At 33.6% G+C, this 18,826-nt stretch overlaps 1 protein-coding gene across 6 annotated transcripts in view; it reads left to right on the plus strand.

Annotated features, from left to right (window-relative positions):
* The window catches only part of QKI (QKI, KH domain containing RNA binding), a 146,616-nt gene that overhangs the window by 86,951 nt on the left and 40,839 nt on the right, over positions 1 to 18,826 (plus strand). For all 6 annotated transcript variants that reach the window (XM_045544708.1, XM_045544709.1, XM_045544710.1 and 3 more), the window contains exon 4: positions 13,252 to 13,395. In XM_045544708.1, coding sequence (XP_045400664.1) covers positions 13,252 to 13,395 — 144 coding nt within the window. The remainder of the gene's footprint in view (positions 1 to 13,251; positions 13,396 to 18,826) is intronic.

The raw sequence follows: 18,826 nt of genomic DNA on the forward strand, positions 1-18,826 counted from the left end.
GTTTCCTTTCTACTTAACCAGTTCTTTTTATTTTCTCTCTATTCTACAGTGAGCAAATGATAATTTAGGATTTGGAGTAAGCTTTGAAGTAAACATTCTGGTTATCAGTCAGCAAATATGAATACTTGAGAAGTGCTTAGCTCTGTGCTAAGCTCCATGGGATAGAAAAGTTATCAATTATGTGCCTATTTCCTTAGCAAGTATCTCAAAGTTCAGTTATGCCAACATAGCTTTACCATATACTCATTGATAAATTTTCCTCAGTGTTCAATTATAAACTAAAGTTGTTATTCTGCACAATTGTGTTTTTGATACTGCTTACCACCAGTGGGTTCAAGATTACATGAAGGCAGTTGTCAGTTAATATTTAGGCCATATGAATGCTAAGTATCCACAGTGGTATTAACAGGACATTGCAAAGTAACAACTACAAATAATGGAGCTGCTCTTTATTTTCTGTCTTATTGTCCCCAAGAAAGAAACACCTTTTATAACATAATGAGCTACATGCTGTTGCTTTCTTACACTTTGGAAATTCTAATATATAATATTAGGCTATGATCTTTTGTTTGAGGAAGTAAGGCAGACTATGTGAATCCTTCAGGATAATTCTTACTGTGCTTGTGGTTGGACTGTGGTTCATCTTGTGTGTGTGTGTGTTTAATTTCAGAGAGTCAGGTAAAATATTCTTTTTTGGTATGGCCTGATTGAGGTTTTAAAATAAATCTTGAATTTTTCCCATATTTGATTATTTTTCCTAACTCACATAGAAAAGTACACATGTAGAATGCACAAGAAAGCACCATATGGCTTAGGAGCTTAGTAATCATATATAACCACTATATTTTGTGTTACTTGCTATTATCAGTTTATAATATAGAAATTTAATAACATGTTTCTTAAATACTTTATGCAGAACATTTTGCTGGATATTTTAAGGAAGTGGTTTCTAATATATTAATACAAGGAGAGTAGTTTAGCATGTGTTGAATAAATGCATAATGACAAAACAAGTGCTATGAATTCAGTAATGCTTTTTAAATGAATTGCATTGTGTAAATTATGGTATTAATAGTATGCATATATGTTGAGAAAGTAGTAGCACATATGTATGTGACATTATTTCATTTATAGAATATAGAGCCATTATATATACATATAAAGTAAGACAAAGAAATGAATATTATTTAAAAAACTGATGAACATATCATGGAAGAACTACAAGTTCCGATGTATGCAGGGCAGAAGAGAACTGTAAAGGTATTAGCTATGTATCCAACTTTTATTTAGGCATTTTTAAATGCCTTGTGGATAATACAGAAAATGAAAAGGAACCATCTTTGCTTTCTAGAGGCTTACTATTAAGTATAATGGAAGATTAGAGTATGATACTTAGTATGATTTTAGAGTCATAAAATTATCTAGAAGCAAAGCGGGGTGGTGAGGGTGGTTAATGAATTCTGATAGGGTAGATACCTCAGGAAATCATTATGGGAGAGTTAATATTTGAACTCATTCCTGGGTTTTGTTTTGTTGTTTTTTTGGGGGGGGCGGGGGAGAGGGGGACAGAGTCTGGCTTTGTTGCCCAGGCTAGAGTGCCGTGGTGTCAGCCGAGCTCACAGCAACTGCAAACTCCTGGGCTTAAACAATCCTTCTGCGTCAGCCTCCCGAGTAGCTGGGACTACAGGCATGCGCCACCATGCCCAGCTAATTTTTTTCTATGTATTTTTAGTTGTCCAGCTAATTTCTTACTATTTTTAGTAGAGACAGAGGTCTTGCTCTTGCTCTTGCTCAGGCTGGTGTTGAGCTCCTGACCTCGAGTGATCCTCCTGCCTCGGCCTCCCAGAGTGCTAGGATTATAGGCGTGAGCCACCGCGCCTGGCCCTCATTCCTTTTGTTATGAATTCCCTTTCCTACTCATAATCCATTTTTGTGTGGAGCTAGTGGAACTGTTGTGGTCATAGTCTCTTCCTCTTTCCAGGAAACTGTAGTGATCCTCCTTTGTGTGTCATTTCAAATCCTAACCTTTCATGGAGGGCAGCTGATTGCTTGGATCAGCTGAGCTCAAGCTCTCCTCTAGTCTAAAATCACAAAGACTACATACAAGTGTATCTCCATTAAACTTCTTGTTCCTAAAAATTGTATTTAAAAATAATTTCATGTTTTTATGTAATATGTTTAATATATTTTAATTGACTAGGTTAATTAAAAAATACATTATCTTCAGCTAGTATTTTTCATTCCCAAAATACATTTACAATTTTATTTCTCTAAATTATAAACCCTAGTCATGTCAATTTATTTGTTGTTCAGTCATCCCTTCTCTGTATTCTTGTTTATGTCATTTCCTCCAGTAAGTCTGTCACTCTTTGATTTTAGATTTCATCATCTCCAAACTATAGTAATATCATGGTAACATCAGTTATATAGCTCTCATGAGATGCTGGGTACTCTTCTTTGTGCTATCCAGCAGTAACACCTGTAAAACTCATTATAGTTCTGTGGTGTAAGTGCTGTACTTACCACTATTTTATAGATGAGGAAATCAAAGTACAGAAAAGTTCAAACGTTTTGTTCAAAAGTAAACAACTAATAAGTGACTAGTCAGTGTAGTATCATAATTCTTTAGAATATCGGCGAATGAATATTTGAAATTCATATTTAAAAATCGTATTCTAAAACAAATAATTGTTTTGTTTTGAATTTCTGTAGGATTTACTGTCTTAGAATTCCCTCAGGAAAATGTGGCTTTTGTGCAGTGAACCATGTGCTGCCACTCTCTTTAAGTGTCTGCTTAAAACCATCATTACATAAACCTGTTGATAACCTTCACTTGAGACAGTCAGGATATATGGATTTTTCAAAATAATTATCTTGTTTCTTATTTTTTTCAGTGATACAATTACAATATTGATTATTTTGGCATTTAAATATTACATTGAACGTTTTTTGTCGTCTTAATAGTTGTAATGTCTTCAAAGGTGGAAGTGTGTCACCTGAAGTCAGTTTAAATGAGTCCGTGGAGTCAGATTTCTGTCCATTATTAGTTTGTCTCACTTTTAAATAAGAAGTAGATGATTATAATAAATACCTACCTCTAAGATTGTTGATTTGGGTTATTTTATAAAGTGCTAAGTATAAACTCCTGTATGTGTTGTTTTTGTGAATAATGTTAACAGCTCTGACTTTAGTTTCGTATCTCTTGCTGTGCTCAAGTAAATATTGAATCTGTGGGGCACTTTTAAAGGTCAGTGCTAAGGGATATGGAGATGAGTTTGATTCCACACTTTTGGAGCTTTTTAGATAATATAGATAGTACTGATTATGACAAAAGAAAAATAATAGAAAGAGTATATAGGAAACATCCTGTCTAGGAGGATCTGGGTGTCAATTTCATTAAAAGGTGACTTTTGAAATTGAGATTTTGATGATTTGGGAAGGAAAATGGGTAGAAATGTTAGGATTTTTTTTTTTTTCTTTTCAATCTTCTTTCCTTGGTGTACTATTAGTGTTAATATTCCAATTTAATGTTTTAAAACATCCCATTCTAAAAACAAATGATTGTTTGCTTTTTGTTTGTTTGTTTTGGAGACAGGGTCTCGCTCTGTTGCAGGGGATAGAGTACCAGTGACAGGATCATAGCTCACTATAACCTTGAACTTCCGGGCTTTAGTGATCCTCCCACCTCAGCCTCTCAAAGTGCTTGTATTACAGATGCTGGCCACTGCGCCAAGCTGAGTTTTCTATTATTTGTAGAAACATGGTCTCACTATTGCCCAGGCTGTTCTCAAACTTCAAGGCTCAAGCGTTCCCCCCCCCCCACCTTGACCTCTTAAAGTGCTAGGATTACAGGTGTGAACCACTGCGTCTGGCCTTTCTTTGCTTGTAATAATCTTGTGTCTGCTAGATGATGGAGAGAATAAGACCTAGTATTCAAAATTTCACATATGAATTAGTGAAACAGTTCTATTAGTGCCATGAGGAAGTATTTCATGCTTCTTTGGGCACTAACTACTTTTATATGGGTGGTCGTTACCAAAAGAAACACAGCCCAAAGTTTCTAAAAGGATTTCCCATCAGTCCTTACTATGTTTGTTAAAACATTAGGCAGCTATTGATCTTTAAGTTGTTGGGAAATAAAAGTCACTTGATCATTTTTGTCTTTTTGTGGGGAAACTTGGGACATATTTAATTCAGTCTTCTCAGCCCTAACTATGATATCATCAAGATATATTCAGCTTTCCAAATAGTTTTGTTCAAAATTGTTTCTGCATACTGTAAGTAGCTCAGATCTAGGGAAGTCATACTTATTTTGGTCATCATTGGGACAGACCAGTATTATTTGACTAGGACTAGGATTCCATAACTTTAGTTTAGACATAATAGTAATTAGTTAAATGAGTGGAATCAATACATGAAGACTGGAAGGAGTTTGTACCTCGCAGTCTTTAAGTATGTGTCTGTAAGAGATAGATGTTACCATCCTATTGTTTTTAATCTGGAAATTGTTTGGCATAAAACAATAAATTCTTTGACTTTAGAAAATCATTTCATTGTGCTTAATTTAATAAGCATTTGTTGAATGCCTGCTGTCTAATAGAGACTTTCCTAGATGATGATTTCAACAAAACGAATATAAAACTATCCTAATATTCATATATCATTAAAAAATAATTTCTTTGAAAACTTGATTGTTAGTGTTATTGAACTCAAGCTCAAGTGAAAAGTTTTTGAGGTTCACTCTTATGACTGAAGCCTGTGAGGGATTTGACTATGTGAAATCTGCTTTATGCTCAGTGTCTAAATGAACATCTCTTAAACTAATTTAAGATTATATGTATAGCTGGAGATGGTTATAAATCTAAGCTTTAATACTTGGCTTAAAATGTACATATTCATAATAAGCATGTTATTGGAAGTTTCATTTGCTTCAATATATAACACTGAATTCCTTCCTAAGAGGTATTGGCGTATGAACTTTCACATTAAGAGCACAGTAGGAGCAAAAGTCTTGTGCTCATTTGTCTGACTACAAATGCATAATTAAGAGTCTGTCAGCAGGGGTTGGGACAATCAGTGCGTTCTAATGCTTCATGTTATAGAATTACTTTGTTGTTCAAACAGATACTGTAATTACAGCATAATTTTAAACTTCATAGGGCAATGACTCATCAAGCTTTTTTTAAATCAAAAACAAAAGTAGTTTCTCAAATGTTGAGAACTTTTTACTTGATATTTTTACATCACTGTGTACAGCAGCTTCAGAAATGAAATGGATGTTATTTTATTGAAAAAAATGATTAGAACTTACAGAGAATGGTGTTAATTAGCCCTGACTTAATAGTAATATTGGAAATATGCATTGTGTAATAAGACCAAATTTTAGTTTTAAGAACCTCTCCTATTGTAAACTTTAAATACTGGAGGAATTTTATGTAAGTTAAATAGCTACAGGTTTATCCTTTTTGTATATTTTCATCATTGAAATTTGATAGGCGATTCTGTCATTTAGGGAAAAAGCATTTTTGTAAGTCCAAAAAATCTGTTTACCAGGTGCTTTTCTAAACCCAATTGTTGATAATGTTCTTGTAACTTATTCAGGAATTTATTTATGGAGAAAGAGCACTTGGCTTGGTTTTGGGAGATAGGACTAATGCCAAAATACAAAACTAAATCTACCAAATAATCTCGGTAATCTGTTTCTTTATTTGCATCCAAAATCCCTACTAGCTATAAAATTCTGTGAGGACAAGACCTACTTAGAATTCCACACAAAAATATTTAAAGGTAAAATGGTAAGATATAAAGAATTCTAAAGATTCAAGAACTCTGTGTTCTGATGATATTTTAGTGCAATTTGCTTAATTTTAGGGCTCTCATGTAGATGACATATTGTGTTAAGAATTAGTTGTTGAGAGTAGAGGCTCCAGAGTTGCTCTGCCTGGGTACCATAGCTTGGCAGTACAAGACTTACTGTCTGTCTGACATGGGCAAGCCATGTCTACCTCAGCCTCCTCGTTAACGTGTTGGTAAAAATAATAGTCCCTTACCCATATAGCTTACTTAGAAGATTGAATGAGAGGGTACATTTATACTACTTAGCATTGTACTTGGCAAGCAGTAAGTGTTTAATAAAAACTTAGTTGCTATCATCATCATCCTTTTCATTTTTAAGTTTGTTATCACCTGAGGTTAAGAGTTATTTGAAATTTATTTCTCTGGGTGTACTTGTCAAGAATATAGGCTATATTTTTGCACCCCAAAATATAATTAAAATGAACAATATTTGATAGCACAACAAAGTGACTATAATCAATAATAAGTTAGGGTATACTTTAAAATGACTGAAAGAGTAGCACTGGAATGTTCCTAACACAAAGAAATGATAAATGCCTGAGCTGATGGATACCCTCATTTGCTTAACTCACATTGTATGTTTGTATCAAAACATCACATGCACCCTGTGAAAATATGCAACTATTATGTACCCATAATACTTAAAAAAAGAATATAGACCATAAATAAAGTATCCTTAGTATTAATAATTGTGTATGTGCTCTATAAATGGATTATAAAGTTCTTTTAATATGCTACTAAACTTTAATTTACAGTATAAATGAAGCTATTTTCCATTTCCTTCGTTCCTCTCTTGTCATTTCCACCCTATCTTAAATCAAAACATTGAAGATCAGTAGTTTTGAGCTTTGAACACATTTACATGTAATAGTACTTATTTATATGTAATTTGGCTTTGCTGTCACTTTGTTATATTGCGATAGAATGTTAGTCTTACAGTTTTAAGAAGATTTTTGACCCTTATTGTCCCCTGTTCTTCTGATACATTGAAACAAGATAACATTGAGGTTTTCTAGTAAAAGAAAAATCACTGTCTTGGGTGGGACATAAAAATCAGACCTCATGATCATCATTGTAGAAATGTGGGAGAATTGACTAGAAGAGAAGTAAGAGAACAAGAAGAAAAGGTAGAAGTAAAGATGGCCAAATATTCCTGGCATCTAAGGAAGTCAAAAAGAAGTATGCCCAGAAACCAAGATACATGAACAAGGGAAAAAATATGGAGGATTATATGGACAGAGACACAGTAATCCATTAATACAGCAGAGCACTTTGGAAAGGATGCAGCATATTAATGCACAGTTTGATACTTGATTTTAATGATGCTCTTCAATAATAAAAGTTCAGTTATTCAATTCAGTAAATACTTGTTTACGGCCAGATTGTATAAAATCTCAAGAGTATAAAAATCAGTGAGATTCTTGTCTTCAGGTGGAAGCAAACTTCTGATAGCTAGAACAGGACAATGCTCAGATAACTAGAAGTTACTGTGTGATACAGCAAAAGAAGAATAAAAGTAAATATGAAAGAAGGGCAAAGAAGAGGCATTCTGGACACTTGCATAAAGTTGTGGGTATCAAAATCCATGGTTGGGGAATGAACTAATTCATTTATAACATGGAATAAATGTGATCCTATCATGGAAAAGTGAATAAGAATGGCACTTAAAGTTAGTATGGATTGAAACGAATGGGTGAATGTGCAGCAGCCAGTCTATCAAGGCACAAGTAAGCTGTGACTGCATTTTAGAGATTTTTAAAACTCATTCAGGATCAGTAATAGCTGAGACACAACTATGGACAGGCTTGGAGAAGAAAGATTTGAGTTCTAGTTGGAACATATTGAGATTGCTTTAGAGACTGAAGTACAGATCTGTCAAGTTGGCAGTTGGTTTTGGAGGTTGGGCAGTACTGTGCTGGAAAATGTAAATTTGAGAGTGTGTTGATGCAAAAAAAAGAAAGAAAAAAACAAAATAACCATGTTTTTATGTATTGCCAAAGATTTAGTGGCACATATTGTGAAATGATACTGCTTAGGTGACTATATAGCAGACATTATAATAATTAGTATTAATGAGCTATTTTTCCCACATCTGTATCTCAGCTGTTTACCCCTGAAATATTATTTGAAATGTAACTATAAAAAGAAACTAATGCTTCATAGACTGCAATTCTGATAGGTACACAATTTTGGTTAATGCCTATTTTGTCATCTCCTCTGCTTCATTTTCAACCTTTTTTTGGCCTGATTTATTGAAGTTAGAAATTTGAGGGAGTGGATTCTTACTGTGGCTATTTTGAGCTCAGAAGTAAACATCCTATAATTGTATACATTTCTTATTTATTTGCTTAATTTATGACTAAAAAGAATCCTCATGGACATGTTTTATTGCCTTCTTTATAGTATTCTCCAATCTCAGAATGCCTTTATATATGTTTAAGAAACAGAATGAGATCACAGGGAGAAATTATATATGTATTAAATAATTACTAGGGTCCAAACTCACTGTTGAAAGAATTCACTTAACCTTAACTTTACTTCTTGAGCTTTTAATAGAGTGGACTACAGTACAATAAATGTGGCTTCTGGGTAGAATGATCTTAAAACCTTTTTTTGGCATGAAGTTTGGGATGTACATAGATTAAAGATTTTATAAGGCATGATGGGAAAACTGGGGTCTCTCTCTCCCCTTCTCTGCTGTCTAACCACTATCACCACTCACTTCCTATTCTTCAAAGGAGATGCTTTTGGCATTTACTCTCTATTGCTATATCATGTGCTTACATTGCTTCTATTAATAGTTGATTTTCACCTTTTTTTTCATTTATTCATTGTGGTGAGAACTCCGTGGGTCCTTTTAATCTAATCTGGAAGCTCATATCCTTCCATTTTGTTTAAAAAGTATTTATAACGTTGATGATTTTTATTCCTCTGCTTGCTTTTTCTTTATGTTGGTGAGGCATTTGTCATTCGGTTTCTGAACCTCTTGAACTAGTTTTATATGATTATCTACCATTTTCTACTTCTCTTTTCTGATACTTAGAGGGAGAATTCCTCAATTTTTATCTTCCAACCCTTGCATCCAGTTTTTTTTTTTCTTTTTCTTTTCCTGAGACAAAGTCTTGGTCTGTCACCCAGGCTAGGGTGCAGTGGTATCGTCATAGCTCACTGCAGCCTCCAACTCCTGGGCTCAAATGATCCTCCTACCTCAGCCTCCCCAGTAGCTAGTACTACAGACATGTGCAACCACTCCCAGCTAATTTTTCTATTTTTTGTAGAGACAGGTCTTGCTCTTGCTCAGGCTGGTCTCAAACTCCTGGCCTCAAACAGTCCTCCCACCTCAGCCTCCCAAAGTGCTAAGATTACAGGCAAGAGCCACCACGCCCAGCAATTCTATCATGTTTTTTATTTCTACTATCATAGAAATAGTTTCAGAAGTTCCTTTTTATGTTTTGAATTTTTTAAAATATTTAATAGCATTCTTTACTTGTTTCAGGGATGTAGCTCTTAACTGTCTGTGGATTTTTGAAGTTTTCATCTCCCTACTCAGCAGTTGTATTTGTTCAAGGTGTTTGTTTTTTGGGCTGGCCAGACTCCCCAGAGTGTGTGGGCCTAGCTGCCTTCGCTCTAGCTGTGGAGTGCGGCAGATGGCTGGACAGCTAAGCCTTCAGTGTGTGTGTTAGCAGCTTTCCCTCATGTAGTTGTAGGAAGGGTTTTACTTGCTTAAGAAATCAATTTCTAGTCTACTGCTGGGAACTAGGGAGTCCTAGATAGCTAGCTATTTGTGGATAAGGAATGTGGGGATAGAACTGCTTCTCCATGAGAATTCATTTAGTCCTCCAGTCTCAGCCACACTGGGCCTCACCCTCATTTCAACTACAGCCAGTTTCCTCAGCTTTTTGGGTGGGAGTTTGCACTGAAATCAGGTTCCCTCAGCTGGAGTATGCTAAGTCTGTTCAAGTTAGCCATCTGCTTTCTAGACTTATTTTTTTTTTATTTTCCATTTTCTTTCATATGAGTTTATACATTTTAAACTCTATACAATATTTTAGAAGAATTTTAGGAGGGAGTAAAAAAGTACATCCGTTAATGTCACCATCTTTTAAAGTTTTTGTTGTTTTAACTGTTTCTGAAACTGTAAACAAAAACAGTTTTTTGAAAGCATGTGTTAGGATAGGTGTAACTTTCTCATATTAACTGTCATTTAAGTTGTTGAATTAAGAGTATACATTTGCCAAAGTGTTTTACAACTCAAAATTTATTTAGTAAAGCAAATGTCAAATTATATTTCACTTTTATTGTTCCTATCATGCAAATAGTATCTCCTTTTTAAATCCTCTGGCTTTTGTCTTTACCATATGTAAAAGTTTCTGTGACTAGTCATGATTTTAGTTTTTACTATTAAGCTTTCCTGAAATACTTTGTATTAATAGGTTCCTCAATTCTCCTTGTATTAACTGTATGCTTAGTATCTGACACACACACAAACACACACACAAATAGCTTTTAATGTCTTTGTTTACTGATTTTAACATTTGTGTCACTTCTAGATTGGTTTTGATTTATTGTTTTTTTTTTCCCCATCTCATATATGTCGTATTTTCTTCTTTGCACATCTGGTAATTTCTAATTGTATACCAGGTAGTGTAAATTTTACCTTGTTGGGTGGACATTTTTGTGTTCCTATAAATACGCTTGAGTTTTGTTCTGGGATACAGTTAAATTAGTTGGAAGCAATTTGATGCTTTTAGGTCTTGCTTTTAAAATTTGTTTAGGCTGTACTAGAACAATGCTCAAACTAGATTTAATTATTTCCCACTACTAAGACCCTTTGTGTACTTCAGTCACTGTTGGTGAATCACAGTCTTTCACTCTCTGTGTGAGAACCAGGCACTTTGACCCCAAATCCTTTGGGGTGTTTCCTTTCCTGGCCTCTGGAATTTCTTCCCATTCATGTGCTCAAGAATTCAGCTGAGCAGTTCTCCAGAGTTCTTTGTGTGTAGTTCTTTCCAGGATTCTTACCTGTGAACTCTGGCTGCTTTAGTTTCCCTGGACTCTTTCCTAGTCTCCTTACTCAGGGAGAACTCTCGCCCAGTGCTCTCAACTCAGCGAGTCCATCTGGACACTCTCAAGCTGGGACAGTGGTAGGCTCACCTCATTTTTTTTTGCCATCATTATTTTTAGTTATCTGATGTCTGGTGACTTGAAACTGTTGTTTCATATGTTTTGCCTGTTTCTTGATTGTTTCAGAGGGGAGGGTGAATCTGGTTCTTGTTCCTTCATCTTGTCTGGAAGGGGAAGTCCCTTTACACATATGGATTTAGACAAATAGGTACACTTTCAGGTCCACCAGATAATACCAGTTACTTTTGTAGGGCTCTCTACTGAGAAAAGACAAAAATACAGATTTTGGTGGGAAAATAATTGTTAACATTTTTCAACATAAAAATTAAAATCTGGATTTAAAAACTGATTTTTCTTGCCACCGGTAGAAGTATTTATACAAATTTTATATTCTTTGCCATATGGATACCCCCAAGGTTCCCAGTTTCTTGATTCATTGACTCCTTAATTTCTCAGTTTTTTATAGTATACACTAGGGCTAAAAGAAATATCACATAGTTCCATTTATTAAATATTTATTTCTGAACAACTTAATTAGTTCAGTATTATATCAAAACATGAATTGAAACAAATTTTATTTTTATTTGTAAATAACCACATTATTTATTAATGACATTTATGTTTTCTTGGGTGCTGTTCAGATTCTCAGACCTTGGAATCAAGTTGTGCACCACCACCTTCTTTTCTTGTTTTGCATTGATTTTTGCATGGATATACTTCTTACTGCAGCAACCACTGAAAACCTAGCTTTGTAAAGATATGACATCATCAGAAGAAATGTGGTGTGATCTAAGGTTGAAACAGTCAAATATTTGAGCTAGTAGTTTACACAGTATCTGGCAGATACTGATTTTTGCCATGTTTCCGTTGGAATTTCAGACATCCCATGGTACCCTTGTGAGACACCGTGCTGATTCTGAGTTCACTCTTTGGAAACACAATAGATAGCCTAACATAAGGCTGTATGCTTTGTTTGATTTCTTTCATATCCCCTTACAGCATGTGAATCCATTTTGATTCTAAAGATATTAACTGAATATAAGGCAGAAGTATTTACTTTACTGTTAGAATTTATTTTTATGCCTATTGGCTGAGCTCAAAACATGTAAGTTGTAGTAGAAAGCTGTTTTATTATACCAGCTTTATTTTCTTTTATTGGAATGTCACAATTAAGTAGATAGTGACTTTTAAGATAAAAGTCCAACAGCAGATACTGTTTATTGTTTATCTGTGGTACAATGCTATGAGTCAGGTGCATTTGCATATATCATTTATATATTATTTACTTATAAATTTATATTATTTTATATAAAAATAATTTAAAATTGTATTATAAATTATTTATAAATATGTATTATCTCTAAAACATAAAACAGAAGCAACTTAAAATTATGAAATTATCATATCATAGGTGAAGGAGAAATTGTAGAAGGCTGACTCTGCTTCTGAATGTCCTGGTAGCTTGACAAGGTTTTCAATGTGGAGATAGTTTTTACTAGGTGATTAGAAGGCATCAAGAAAATGAAACTTAGGTATTCTCTATGAAACTAGTATTTATGACTTGATATAAAGAGTGGTGTTATAATTTATTTTTTTAAGTAAGTCTGATATAAATATAGTTAAAACTATTCTTACATTTATTCCTTGTGGTTATAATGAAATATTTTACTTAAAACAAATAGCACTTCTCTTACATAATGTCTATTTACAAAATACTTTAATGTTGAATACAACTACTATTATTTAGAACAGTTGTAATGAAGTGGAAAGATCACTGAACTTGAAAATGAAAAATTTGATTCAGCTCCTAAATTGATAGCTTTTTAGCTGTGTGACCTAGAGAAGTGGCTAGCTTAACCTTGATGACCTTCTGTTTACTCATAAACAAAATATACAAATAATAACATGCTTCTCAATGTTTTTTCCATGGTATTTAAGGATGATATCATATATAAGTTTCTTAGTACATAGGAGCACTCCAGAGATTGTGATTGTCATGCTTACCACTGTATCCTTAGCATCTGGCTCCATGCCTGCCTGGTACATAGTAGGTGCGTAGCATATATTTGTTGAACTGACTATCTTTTGAAACACTCAGACTTTTTTTTTTTTTCCTTCCTGGCCAGGAAAATAACTCGAAAGGTCTTTAATGTCATCGTAGCAAAATAATGCAGACATAGCTGTAATAATTGGTAACAGGTTAATATTATGAAAGATACACTCTCTCTTTAAAGAGAAAAATTGTAATAGTGTTCTTTGTAAATTTTTTAGGAGGAGCAAAATAGAGGCAAGCCCAATTGGGAGCATTTAAATGAAGATTTACATGTACTGATCACTGTGGAAGATGCTCAGAACAGAGCAGAAATCAAACTGAAGAGAGCAGTTGAAGAAGTGAAGAAATTATTGGTACCTGCAGTAAGTAATAATTTCTAAATCTTAGATTTGGGCCTCACTCCCCTTTTTTCAGTTTAATTTTAAATTATTGTAATGTTTATGTTAATAAAGAATGTTATTAGAAATTTTATTTGACCATAAAATATAAAAATAATTTATAACTTGTTAAATGTAGTGTAATAGACAAACAGAACATTTCTCAGATACTTAACTGGGAAAGCTTTTTATTTTTTATTTTTATTTCAGGATATTATGAGAGTACAAACATTTTGATTACATTGTATGTCTTTGCCTCATGCAAGCCAGTATTAGAGGCATGCCCTTCCCCTCTACAAAGCTCACCGTGTCCATTAGTTGTGAGTCTCCCCCCCCACCAAACCCCCTAATCCCTGGAGAATATTCCTACTGTGTGAGCACCGTAGTGTTTATCAGTCAGTGCCAATTTGATGGTGAGTACACATGGAGCCTATTCTTCTGATCTTGTGATACCTCATTTCAGATAATGGGCTCAATCAAGCTCTATCCAGGAAAATATAAGAGGTGCTAGGTCACTGTCATTTCCTATAATTGAGTAATATTCTATTGTATACATATACCAAATTTTAATAATCCACTCATGAATCGATGGGCACACGGGTTGTTTCCACATCCTTGCAATAGTGAATTTAGCTACCATAAACATTCAGGTGCAGATGTCTTTATTACTGAATGACTTTTGCTCTTTTGGGTAGATGCCTAATAGTGCTTTTGCTGGGTCAAATGGTATTTCTATTTTTAGCTCTTTGAGGTATCTCCACATCCTTTCCCACAGAGGTTGCACTAATTTGCAGTCCCACCAGCAGTGTAAGAGTGTTCCTGTCTCTCCACATCCTCGCCAGCATTTGTTTTGGGATTTTTTGATAGAGGCCAGTCTCACTGGGGTTAGGTTATATCTCCTTGTGGTTTTGATTTGCATTTCTCTAATGATTAGAGATGTTGAGCATTTTTTTATATGTTTGCTGGCCATTCTGTCTTCTTTTGAAAAGTTTCTGTTAATTTCCTTTTCCCATTTGTTGATGAGGTTGTTTGATTTTTTTTCTTGTTGATTTTTTTTAAAGTTCTAGACAGATTCTTATTATCAGCCCTTTATCGGATATGTAGAGAGCAAATATTTTCTCCCATTCTGTAGGCTGTGTATTCGCTCTAATGATAGTTTCCTTGGCTGTGCAAAAGCTTTTGAATTTGATCAGATACCATTTATTTATTTTTGTTGTTGCTGTGATTGCTTTGGGGGTCTTCTTCAAAAATTCTTTGCCTAGGCCGATGTCTGAAAGGGTCTTCTCAACATCTTCTTCTAGAAATCTGGGAAAACTTATTTCTTTTTGTGAAGGAAGTGTTGTGGGGGAGGAGCAAACTCAAAGGTAGTATTCACCTTTTGAATCACCATCTGTAGGGTGATAAAAGCTTTTAAAATATTTTTGGAGGAGGAATTTCTCGTTGTAAGCAAGTAATGAGTATAAAGTTCATATTTAGGGATCTTAGATAAAGCATTAAAAGTAATTTTGAAGGGTGACATCACACAAGAAATTATCCAGAACCTGTGTGTTCTCATCCTTCTTCCTCCCTTCTGTTCTCTCTTTCTCCCTCTCTCCTCTGCCTTGGGTTGCTCCTTATTGTTATGTAACCCTTTAATAACTTTAGAAACAGTGATTGAACTATTACTGGACTATTATCTTTTTAATAGAAAATGAAAAATAAATTATTGGTTTTCTGAGTCATTTTTTGAAATATTTTTTTCTTATATTAGTCTATATATATATGGAAATGTAGACCCTAAATTGCTATTGAATAAACTAGGGATACTGTTAATATCATGTCCAGTGAAATGTATTGGCATTTACATAAATGAGTATAGCATCTGTTGTTTTTTACTTCCCACATAGTCTGCTCTTTATTACCCTGACAGTCTATTCTATAAATAAACCTACAAATCATAAACACTTTCCATTAACTTTACAAAATTAATTTCTTTGAAGAAAAGAATTCCATGTAAATTTTGTTGCTGGATCTTATAAAGAATATAAACAAGGAGATTAAATATAAACTAAAATCTGTATTTGCACACTATCAAACCATGTAATTTTCTTCCTTTTCGTTAATAATTGTGTGGTATTTAAAAGCTATAGATAAAATGGTTTTGTAAGCATACAAGGCTGTTAGTCTCATGATCACAAAAAGTTATTTAACATTACTCTTTTATTACTAAGTATATCCAAAAATATTTAGCTCATATTATTCTAAGCAAATGAGTTTACCTAGTATAGGAAATAGATCAGTATGTAATAATTAAAACTCCTACTGACATACGAGATTATTCTAACTGTTCTATAAACTATCTCTAAAAGGTATTAACCTGGGAAAGAGCATCGAATTAGAAGCTGTGTCAGTAACTACCTATATGTCTTTCAGAAAGTTGGTTCTAACTTCTCTATATCTGTTTCCTCATTTACAAAATAAGAGAGTTGGAGTAAATAATCTCTAAGGATCATTTTGTTTTAAAAATTGTTGGTCTTCGAATATGAAGGAAAATAATACTTTTAATGATAAATCTATCTCCTGTAGATGTATTTTTAGGATACTACTAAACAATTAACAATAATTTTAAATTGTGCTCCTTGAAATTACTTACTCTGAAGAAATAAAACTTAGAATTATAAATCATAGGATAAAAATATTTTCAGGTACAGGTTCTACATAGTGATTTAACCTTGTAGTAATTCCTTAATCCTATTTGTTTTATTGAATGTTTATTATAACATGAATGCTATATCAAGGAATTTGTTCAAATTAAACTGAACATTATTATACATTTATGATGATGGTACCAAGATAAACAGAAATTTAAGCCAAACAGAAACTTTATTATGCTTGAGGTCTCCGTAATTGGCCATTTCTGGCTATGTAACAGTTAAATTCTCTGCAGACTTAGCCAGGAGAAAAATAATATTTGATTTGGACTTTTATACAAAGTGATGTTTATGCTAACAGATGACAAAAAAGTGAGTAAACCTTTTCACTTAAAAAGAAACCATCAAAGTATAACATTTGAGTGCTGTGTCATGGACACTTGATGCATCTTGTTCAGTGTCATCTAGTAAGACTGCCTTTCCGGTACTTAAAATTGCCAGTGCCAGGGATCCTCTTGATAGTGGTTCTGTGATAATCTCTTTTATGCTGGGGGCATCTGTACTCTTTAGAGTAATCCAACCACTTTATCCTGAATTGGGTGTTTTTGCTTGCCCCTGGGTATGAAAGTAAGCATTTCATATTCTAGATCGAAGAGTGGCTGATCACAGAAAAAGAAAGGCTTACTCTTGGTGCCCATTGGCTATTTTTTTTTATTTTGACTAAATTTTAGATTATTACCCATTGTGTCTCGCTGGTTTACTTCTTGTTGAGAAACACTGATATGTAGTTGGTGATAATTTATATGTATCACCAATTTACATCATATTATATGGAATTCTTCTACCCCACTGTGACCATTCCTCTGAAACCTAATTCATACATTTTCGTCTTCTAATCTGTTAGTCTAATCACTGCCTAATTGTACTTGAAGCAAAACCTAACAGATGTATTTATGTCCTTTTTATAACTTTTAGTTTATATTACATACATCTTGTAGAAAACATAAAAAATACAGAAAAGGTTAAAGAAAATTATTCACTTCTGCTACCCAGTGCTAATTACCAGTGTTAATATTACCACTTTATGTTCAAGAAACTGGAGTAATCTTTTCTTTCTTAGTTAACATTATACTGTGAACATCTTTCCATGTCATTAAATAGTCATTAATAGTTACACGTGAGTTTTACTGGTTGCATATCTACAATCCATAATGGTATGGATTTGCTATTAACCATTTGTTGCTGGACATTTAAGATATTTTTTACTTTTCACACTTATTGATAGTGTTGCAGATAATATCTTTGTAAGGAAATAGTGGACTGCCCTTCTGAATATTTAAAGATAAATTTCTAGAAGTAAAATTACCAGGATTTAAGATGTAAACATTTTTTAAGCATGGATTTGTACTTGCATCAGCATCACATTGAGTACTCGTTTTAGTTTACGTTTGTCGATCTTTAGGTGTTGTATTTTGAAAAACCCATTTTCTATTTTGATAAATTGTAAGTAGGTATCTTATTGTTGAATTGGGAACACTTTTAGGAAACCTGAGGGCTTGAGGGTTGCCCTTCTGAATAGCTCATTTTTATTGCCTCTGAATTATCTTTTTCATATCCATTGTCCAATTTTCTATTTGAATATCAGCATTTTTCTTAGTAGGCTTGTATTAGCTCTATGTATCAGAGGTATGTACATATATGCTTAATATTTTCTAAGTTAATAATTGGCTTTTTAATTTTTTAATTTTTCTATTTTTAATCATGTAGACATTTTAAACTTTTAATTGATCCTATTTTTCTTTTATGATTTTTTCCATTGGCTTTTATGCTTTTCCCTTTTAAAAACAAGTAGATTTTTTCCCCCTTGTGTTTTTGTCTAGATTTTTACAGTTTTATTTGGTACTTTGATTCATCTGAAGTTGGTATCATTGTAGAATATAAGGTCAGCATGCTACCCTTGCTACCTCTATAAATTCTGTTGTATTTGTGAAACCATGCGTTCCCTGTGCCATGTGGCCCATGTTCCTCCTATCTGTTCTGTTAAGATTTGGGCAAATTATTTTCCTGTCTGCTTCCATTCCTGCCTGGGTTATGGGCCTTAGTATGAATTGTGAGTTCTCTTTTTATTTTCATGAACAAAAGTTCCATAACCCAGCTTTTTTTGAAAATTTGTTTCTCTTCCTAAAAACTTGATTAATGGTTGATTAAAAGCATATGTAGTCAGCCTTTCATATCTATGGGTTCTGCAGCTGCGAATTCAACCAACTGCAAATCAAAAACATTCTGAAAAAGAAAAAAACCAATAACAGATAATACACATTAAAAAATCAATACAGCATAACAACTATTTACAAAGCATTACAGTGTATTAAGTACTATAAGTAATCTAGAGATGATTTAAAGTATATGAGAGAAGGGGGCTAGTGGCAGTGGATAAAGTATATGGGGTGATGTGCTTCGATTATATGCAAATACTGTGCCATTTTATATAGGGGACTTGAGCATCCATGGATTTTCATATCCATGGGGAGTTGTGGAACCAATCTTCCACAGATACTATGAAATGACTGTATGTATACTGCTATGTATGTAAAACAAAAAGAAAAATGTTAAGTGCTTACCAGAAAGAGGTGCAGCAGTTCTGCTAGTATCAGAATAGTTTTTGCTTCAAAGGCTATCTAAGAAGGTGGAAGGAAATAAACTAAATTTCAAAATAATGGGGGAAAGGTATGATATTGTTCAACTATATAGTATGTTTAGAGAGCCACAATTAATTTAGCCTTCTG

The sequence above is a fragment of the Lemur catta genome, chromosome 2 (assembly GCF_020740605.2).
Source record: "Lemur catta isolate mLemCat1 chromosome 2, mLemCat1.pri, whole genome shotgun sequence".
Classification (NCBI taxonomy): Eukaryota; Metazoa; Chordata; class Mammalia; order Primates; family Lemuridae; genus Lemur; species Lemur catta.